Source organism: Opisthorchis viverrini (assembly GCF_000715545.1).
Source record: "Opisthorchis viverrini unplaced genomic scaffold opera_v5_14, whole genome shotgun sequence".
In the NCBI taxonomy this organism is placed as follows: domain Eukaryota; kingdom Metazoa; phylum Platyhelminthes; class Trematoda; order Opisthorchiida; family Opisthorchiidae; genus Opisthorchis; species Opisthorchis viverrini.
Window position 1 is genome coordinate 1,408,080 of NW_008751670.1, and position 9,036 is coordinate 1,417,115.

The 9,036-nt window shown below is 45.5% G+C and overlaps 1 protein-coding gene across 1 annotated transcript in view; it reads right to left on the bottom strand.

Annotated features, from left to right (window-relative positions):
- Window positions 1-9,036, bottom strand: part of T265_12766 (hypothetical protein) — a gene marked incomplete at both ends in the record, with an annotated part of 60,250 nt that overhangs the window by 4,414 nt on the left and 46,800 nt on the right. Inside the window, 5 exons of the mRNA XM_009165385.1 lie at window positions 28-639; window positions 2,609-2,945; window positions 3,196-3,328; window positions 4,654-6,337; window positions 7,775-8,146. Coding sequence (XP_009163649.1) covers window positions 28-639; window positions 2,609-2,945; window positions 3,196-3,328; window positions 4,654-6,337; window positions 7,775-8,146 — 3,138 coding nt within the window. The remainder of the gene's footprint in view (window positions 1-27; window positions 640-2,608; window positions 2,946-3,195; window positions 3,329-4,653; window positions 6,338-7,774; window positions 8,147-9,036) is intronic.

Genomic DNA, 9,036 nt, shown 5'->3' on the forward strand with positions numbered 1-9,036 from the left:
TGCTCCGGGAAAAAAAATGCAACTTACACCTCTGTGAAACAGTTGGGTGGAGCCAGCCGTGCTGACATATCGATGACGAACTTCGCTGGCCAAAGGTCGTTCAAACGAGGTATCGAGCGAATCACAACCAGTCCGTCGAGGGGTAGAAAATACTGTTGGTGTTAGCTCTTGTTCTCGTTCTTTGTTTCTACCAACCCCGAGATGCTGCCGACAACGGACACTCCATTGGGCGAGGAGACGTTCAGCGTCATCCAGCAAACCGCCAAAACACGATCGTAAACAGACCAGTTGCGATCCTATCATCTCATCCGTTTGAGGCAAAGGGTTTAGGGCAGCAATAGCTGGCAGCACTTCTAGTGTTTCGGGAGTAAGCAGTAGCAAGTTGAAATGTGCAAGCCACTCGGATAAGCGAAACCGAATGACCCGGAGAAGTCGAACGGTTGTTGGAACATGGGGTAGACCTTCTTCGCGTCGGTTGAACTTGTTCCGTATGTGCTCCCGTTCATGATCAAATCCCCGTGCCAAAGAAGTCGTCGAAGTTGAACTATATCGAGTAGGGTGCACGCTGAGTTCAGTCTCCTTCATGTGCTGTTGAAACTCGGAGATCAACTGCTCAAGACCCTTGGATGTAGCAAAAGCCTGGGTAGGTACATAATGTAAGAAACGAGCAGTAAGATACGTATCAGAACAATGGGGGTTGAAGACAGGCCACAATCTGCTTGAAATGTCGTGCTGATTACTCATCAAGATAATAGTAGGATGGTCCGGATGGTCTAGAACATTTACTCAGTCGGTCTGCATAGCTCGACAACTCATACATTCTAACGCTTTTCAGACTACCCCGACAACTGGTTTCATTAGGTATCGACCCTAATGAGAACCACCCAACTACAGTAGGAAGGGGCAGGGTCTTCTCTAGAACACCAAAGAGTTACGTGTCCGATGCGTCTGTACCTACCTAATGAATCACAAGAACGATGGAAGGACTCATGTGGCCGAGCTTTTGGGATCGGACCACACAAAATAATATAACGCCCTTTGGGTGCCTAGCTGCCATGCCACCCGAAGGGAGCATGAGGTTGCCTAAGCCTAGACAAGGACAGTCGAGATGTAGAGGTTGGGTACTAACTGACCTTCCGGTCAGTAAGTTCGCACCTTAACGACTAAGCTATCTCGAGTTGAGATCCGTTCACATCATTCCTAATCACGATCGATTTCTGTCTATTTACCACGTTGCCAAAACGGTCACTAATCTAAGTGCAGGGCTTCCACATGAACAAAGGTTTTATGGCACGGATTTTTCGCGAAGCATAACATAGAAACAACCCCCAAAAACATAGGAAATACTTTTAACAATTGGTGTTTCATGGTCAGTCTGGAGATAAAGAGTGCCGACGTGGTTCGACAACGCAGTCTTGGCACTTCAAAACTATCCGAACAAGTTGCCGAACTAGCCGGCAACACTGCTCGCAATGATTCGGTCGTAAGGCAGTCGATGAATTGGTGGGGGAAAACCCTCTATAGAATCCCTGCCTCCCTGGAGGCCAACGTGGTTCAGTGCGGCTAAATCGTCGAAAACGTTGGACGGCAATCTATTTACCGTATCCATTACTGAAAACGAAACTGCGTTGCTGTTCACACCAATCTCGCTGCTGCGTGCGCCTTTATGGACTTTTCCATGCTTCTGTTAGAACCAGTTGCAGCAAAGTAGAGCGAATAACGAATGCATTCCGGTTCCCGAAATGTCTGTTTTACACCCCCAGGAAAAAGGGGACAGAGGCGATGTTCTTTGCCATCTGTGGACTGTCAAGTTCAACGGTTGTCGTCGCTAGCACTGCACATCAATGGAAGCTTCATGTCATGGCTTGATTGGTGGTTTAACATGGGCTGTGTACAACAGCTTTATTGGAAAATATGACATGGTTCCATCACACACCGGAAGATGGAATGAAGTGATGTGTGGCACCCCCATGTTTATTGAGTTCGAACTTTCGAAAACTGCATATTTGGACGTACTTTAGAGGTGACCTTGGTTCTGAGCAACGAACAGACTTTTTCTTGTGGTCGACATGCACAATCACACGGTCGTGTCAGAGAAGCCGTTAAATGGGAAGAATATCTAGGAAAACGACTATAATGGAGTATATTATTCTTATGCACCGGTTTAGTTAGAGGCCTATCTGGTTGGGTAGTTGTGCCAGCTGTTATCTGGGGAAACTACTTCTGGGACCGATCAAAAGCGGTTTGTTCGCGGGGATAACCGCACAGAAATACTCGTTTGCAGTGACACAGAAGGCAAACAGGAAACCGTCGGGTTCATCACAGATGGAATATTGAATGCGACCCAGGCGATCAAGGCCACTGAAAACACATCATAGCAACTGAATTTTGTGAACCGAGACCTTTACAAAGTGGAAAACACATCTTTTGAGGATTTTTCATCGCCGAAATCCAAACGTGTTGGTCTGTGCCTGCTGAACCCTTGAATTTTACAAGTTCCGGCATGTCCTAAAGCAGAAGAAAACAAATTTCCGTGCCGTTTAGATCAGTAGATGAAATGGAAAATAAGCGTGCCTAGGATGAAAATCTTCAACTCTAAATAACTAACCTTTTGAAGTTCACAAAGCCATGTTCTGGTTGCTTTCAAAGTCCTGGTCCATTCACCGCTGATCAAGGGTTTTTCATCTGCGGCCGATCGGGCGCTATTCAGTGAGCTGAGGGTGTGAACGCGAAAGTTGTATGCTTCCAACTGGCCCAAGAACGTACGCAGCTGATCACAGGAAGCGGAGAGAAATTCCGGTTCATCTACAGTGATTGCAATCAATTCCGTTGCTCGTCGGTTAGCCTGTGCACACAGAGCTCGCAACTGTCGCACGAGTTCTTCCTCGCTTACTTGTGTTGAGATAGTTGAGGTTTGGTGTGACCATTCTCGCCCACCAGTGCGTCTAATAACAGAGCAACAGAAGTTGCTATAGTGATTAGAGATGCAAGTTAATGTGAAAAGCACTTAGCACACAGGTTAAGGCCTGTTTTAAGGATATGAAGAGTGGTAGATGGAGAGGAAGTTGAAAACCGGTGTGATCGACAATTAGCCATCGGTGATTCGAAAGGCGTACAGTTCTATTAAATCAACAACACCATTACTTCATCACCATTCGCTTTCAGATGATATAAGAAAAACGAAGATTAACTCACTCTGATGTGGAGTCTTTGAAGTGCGGTAAACGCTTGGTGCCGGGGCATCGATTGTAATCTGTCGGTTGTAGCTGTTCTGGTTCATAGACAGCAGGTGCCTGAATCTGAATACAACTGTCATTCCCAATATCATCTGAAAAAATCATTTTTAAAGAAGTGACTTGGTGTTGTGAAAATCGACTAAAGAACAAAAACAATTCCACATAAGCTTGAGAGAGGTCCTCTCACAGGTTACCATAGCGTTCGTCTGATCTCACCGTAGCACATACCGAACAAAAGACTTCATTCTTACTTGAATTACACAGAATTTTGAACCAAACTAGTCCATCCGGCTATATTCCTGGTGTGTTGTCGCAAAGTGCGACTCTTCCAGTTCGACAAGATATGTTTGTGGCACAGTAGTCCCCTATGTGACACCCCTAAAAGGAGAGCCACTTCCCAAAGGATTCGCAATAGCGTCAACCGTGATCCGAAAAGAAGCTATCCTCCATTGTTGCTGAATATTCCCCTTCTCCATGATAGTCTCTCTCGAAGAGAGTGCCAATGTTTGTGCAGTAATCCTCCTTCCGCGACTGGCTGTTTCGTTAACTGATGGGGGATTCGATAAATCCAGGTTCGAGGTGGTTTTTTAGGAATGACGTTCCACTAGATAGCCAGGTACGTGAATATTATCTCTAGCACTACATGATAATTGCCCATACATGACAAACGCCATACATCCGATTGCTGTCCCCCACAAAAGGGAGAATCACTCAAACATCTGTTAGATCTCGCATTCACACCCAAATGAATGAACCAAACAACGCCGCGACAGAATTAATTGTGTCTAGGCTTGGGCAACCTGGCACTATCTCAGCCCTCGTGCTTCCATCGGATGGCATGGCAGCTAGGCATTGAAAGGGTGTTACAGCTGAAAGATAGGCCGAAGTTCGTACATTCAGATAAGCCGTGCTACGATGGCTGAACATCCAGCAGTAATATGCAGGGGCGTATTCAGCTGACGAATGCAGTCTGAAGACTAAATCCCCCTTTGTCCGATCATATACACTGCTTGGCAAGGAGTTTATTTTCGCCAACCGAATCAGAGTTGAAGCTCGCTCACGTACGCGGCCAAGCCAATTTCTGTCCATGGCTACAAGTAGTGAATCTGAACTCACCAACTGAACAGTGACCTAAACTATCGTAACTGCTACCCTACATTACTAACTAGGATCCTTGCAAGTTAAACACTTTTGTCAACTTCTGGGAAACAAACCCAGTTGTACCGTGAAACCGCTCAGTCCTAGTACCATTAAGCATTGGGAGTTGTGAGCACAGATTTCAAGCAAAAACACACTAGCATTTTGAGAAAATATGGTGTCACAGCTGCTGATTGGGGCATGACGTGAAGGGACAAAAATGAAAAGTTAAGTAGATTCTGAGTGGTAAACAGGAAAGAAAAACGAACGTTGGACTTACCACAGCAGAGCGATTGAGTTTCTTCTTCTTCGAACAATTCATGATCTGGTAGATATTCATCCAAGGAATGATGTTGTCTCATCGATTCAAAGGGCCATGAATTTTCTGCCGGCGACAAAACGGTGCAGACAGGCTGTTCCGAAAGATAACACGTGTGGGAAAGAGACATTGTCGGCTCAAATGTTTGAATTGTGCAGTAATATTGGGCACGATAAATAAGGTAGTATATGGCAGTGGATGAAAGTCCTAGAAAGTGAAACGGGTCGAAGCAAATTTCAAAAGAACTATGTTCTTCGCAAACAAGTTGTTGTCTTGTTTCATATACGAATGATTTTCTGTTATTCTTTTCGACAGAATCAAATTCCAAGCTATCGCATGTTACCACTGTTCGTTCGTTCAACGGAACAAGGGTGCTAGGGGTGTTCTTTACTCGCGAACGGACGGTGGGTTTGGGGTAAAGTTCCGAGGATGGTGCTCCATCGCCTTCACTCTCTACTCGGTGCTCAGTAAACTCAAGGCCGTCGGTAATGTGACTCCATAGATCCACTTTGCTGTCCATTGTGCTACTGGGTTCATCACCCTTGGTGTTGAAGGGTTCCGTTAGCGGCGGCTGATATCGTTTTCGTGGCTTTGGTGTGTGTGAAGGGAGAACACCAGACGGCTCAGAGGAAATCAGTACTGAAGGGTAATCGATTAGTAAATTCGGACGGCTACTGCTTCGGCTTCGAGAAGAAATGATTGCTTGTGTAAATACACGCCTAGGAGAGATAGGAGGTTTCATAGCCCAACTCAAAGATTCAAAATAACCTAGTGGTTCACTTTTTTGGGGTTCGGAACTAACGGAGTGCCCTTCATCGTCATCCGCCAGACCTTCATCGAGGCTGCGCGTTTCCTCTACCACAACTTCTGGAGCAACGTCTCTCGCCGAGGGTTCAACATCAGTGTGCGGTTTTATCGCAACGGTAATTGAACGATGCCGTTGTCTCCTAGGCTTGATTGTTCTACGAGAAGAATTGGCCTCCTCAGGGCGAGATTCATTACCTTCGAGTTCCGGAGTTAAACCGTTGTTGTTAGTGGCAAACGTCTGATTGAAGGGGCCCATTTGGGGTTCTTCCAGACAGTTATCATCACAATAATATAGCGCACGGTACGGTGGGACTGAACACGACGTTTCTTGACTGGGGTTCAAGGTGGAGTAGGCTTTAGAGCTGAATGAGTAACACCTGGTTGCGCCTTTGTTCAATTCATCAAGTGAACCAACACTACGATGACGATGCAGTCGAGTGGTGGAATGTGGCGACCACTGTTGTAGCCTGCATTGATGCACCTTATGTCCGGACCGAGTTGAATGAGGCAAACCGGTCATAGATTTGTTGAACATGGGTATAGGAGGTTCCTGGGAATGGAGCTGTTGTGGACTGATCATATGTAGTTTAGTATCAGTGCGGCAGTGCTTGCAGCGAAAAATTTTGTCAGCCACCATGGAAATTTCATTGTCGTTTTTACCGATTTCTTCGTAAAATGGCCCAAAACAAAGGGTTTCGGAGGCCTTTACCAGAGGGACAGAGCTGTTCACGGTTGGTCTACCAGCACGTAACGTATGAGCTTGTTTGCATCCGGGAATGTTGGAATCTTCCACAGAGTTCCGAGGGAATGTAATAATCATACCAGGTAAAGCATGTGTCTGAATGCACTGCACTACACCAAATGGGCTACAGTCTGTGGTGCTCGATTGCAATCGATCGTCCCGTGTTCAAATATGACGACGGGTGGGTTGATTGAGCGGCATTAGAAATCTACTCAGAGAAGGACGAAGGCTGGTCAACCGGTGCACGTGAACAACTCCTGATCAATTTTTGTGCAAACAGTTTTGACTACTAAAGTTATAAAAAAATGAACGGTCTGAAGAACATTGAGTCGACTATTGGACATCATCTTGTGAGGTGACTGCCGGTTTCTCACTGTCAAGTACCCATGAGTCATGGGCTAAAAAGGGGTGATAGCGTTCCACCCCTACCTGATACGAAAAGAGACACAAAGACTAGCCCCGAAAACTTTGACAGACCACAGATTCGTAGACGGGTAGCACAGATATGGCTCCAAACGGGTGTTGTAAGCAGCTATCTATATAGGAGATATAACTCTGAACCCCACTGAACATCCGAGAAAAAACTCTTCTGGACAGAAATACGAAAAATTTGGCTAACGCACTGCGGCACTGCCGTCACAGAGACCAAAACAACGCGAATAGACTTTCCGTGGGGCTTTATGACGAAAACATAAACCCAGGTTAAACGCGTCATCATCATCATCTCATCGACAGCATGACATCCGTGTTCAACACCGATGCTTCACTGCTGTACAACCATGATTTATTTGAAAGCCTTATTGTAAAGAAAAGAGTAAAGGTGGATGGGGAAGTGACTTAGTGCTAGCTTACCACAATCACGAGGTGCCTATACCTCCAGACATTCGCTCAGGCAATCTGGACAGAAACTGACAACAAGAACGCCACTGACATCGATTAGAAGCCATATCTTGTAGTGTTTCCAACCAGGCACGGTAAGAAGTACGCGATCCCCATTCTGGAAAGCGAGTAGCACCAACAGCACCCAAGTGTTTCGTGATCTCCTTCATACTCCTCTGTCAAGTCAAGGGTTGGCCACTTCTCTGTTTACGCCACTCTGAATTGGGCATGGAAAACAGCACTCTCTTCAGCAAACGATGGTTCGACATACGTAACACCTGTCCCAACAAACGCAGGTTCTGGTGCTGGACGTATTCTTCAATGGAAGTACCCGTTGCAAATTTGCAAGCATCTTTTTACGGTGAAAATGTAGTAAAAGTTTATAAACTACCGACTTGCGATCTATACGGTGAGTAAGCAAGTCAAGTTGTGCCTTTGCTGCGCTTTACCGGTGCAAGGTAGAGACGCACGCGGAAAGCAATTTCGAGGACTGAGACACTACCAAGTTGATCGGGTACAGTCGAAAACTGAATGGTGGGTTTGAAATGGTGGTACTAGTCAGTGGTTTGCGCTTTGGCTATCTTGTGCTGATGAGATACCACGACCAAGCTCGATTAAGGAAGCCTATTTCATTCAGTACCAAACAAGACATACCTGCTGCGTTCGATTCACAGTTGGAGTTTGAACATGTTCGAGACGATCGTTTGGAATATGATGGAATATGAGAGGAGACTCATCAAATTCGGCGATCGCAGAACAAAGAGTGCAGGATTTCGTATCACTTGAGTGAATAGAATTGTCCCAGTCATGGGAAGGAAGGTTATCCTCTTGAATCACCATAGAGAGTTCTTGTTCAAGTTTCACGCATAAAGAATGCCCAAAATTCATGATCGATTTCAGGCGTTGTGCCAAAACTGTAATTTCAATGTCAATATTTCCACCAGACATCCAGGTGCGCTTCACCCAGTCCCTTTCAACCTGCTCAAATTCTAAACGCAGGTCCTGAAGTACTCGAAGTTTTTTTATCTGTGAAAGGTGCGGTGTTGGAAGAGGTGAGCTAGGTTATTAATTCGTCTAAACCATGTCTGAAACAAGCATCTGATAGTTTGAGCCTCGCAGAGTATAACGACGCCAAACCAAGTAGTCTAGCAATTTAATCTGAACACTACATTTAAGTAGGATCCAGATGGCTGAATCAGTATGTAAGTAGGAAGATTTTATACCGAAAAGGTTATCCCACTTCACACAGAATTGTTACGAAACAGTTCCCCGCTCATTGTAATTTCGTCTAGTATATACCACTCATTGATTAAACGTAGATGAGAATCAATAAACCAAATGAAGTCTAATTAATGCATCCAGAAGCCTTTGGGTAAGGAAAAAAACCGCCCAAACTGCGAATAACCAGAGGTTTTCACCGTGCACATGGAAAGTGCACATTCCACATACAATTAACAAAGAGAGAGCAGCCATACGGCGTACAACATATCCCTCTGGGCTTTAACCTAAGGTCGGCAGCCCTAAACATGGAGTTCGAGCGATTAACCTCGTGAGGATTTCATGAACTGCACAGTGCTATTTCACCACACTGATCAAACGGCTTTCAGTAAGTTAGAAAGTAACGCCTCCCAGGAAAGCATTAATACCATGTAAGGAGTCCGCAGCGTGGTAAAACAAACTTTGATATTTTTATGAAGGAAACTACCTACAAGGTTGCTGGAAACTCTTCAACAGCCTGAGACCGGTTTCGCCCTTCTTGGGGCTCATCAGGTAGACGCAGTCCCTGAGTTTCCGTCAACCTCATGGTCTACTTGAACCCAAACAGGGCTGATTGCGGCAAATACATGCATTTGCAAATCAATGTGGCTTCCACGGAGGACTCAAGTGAATCTCTGGTTTATGATGTTCTTTAACTG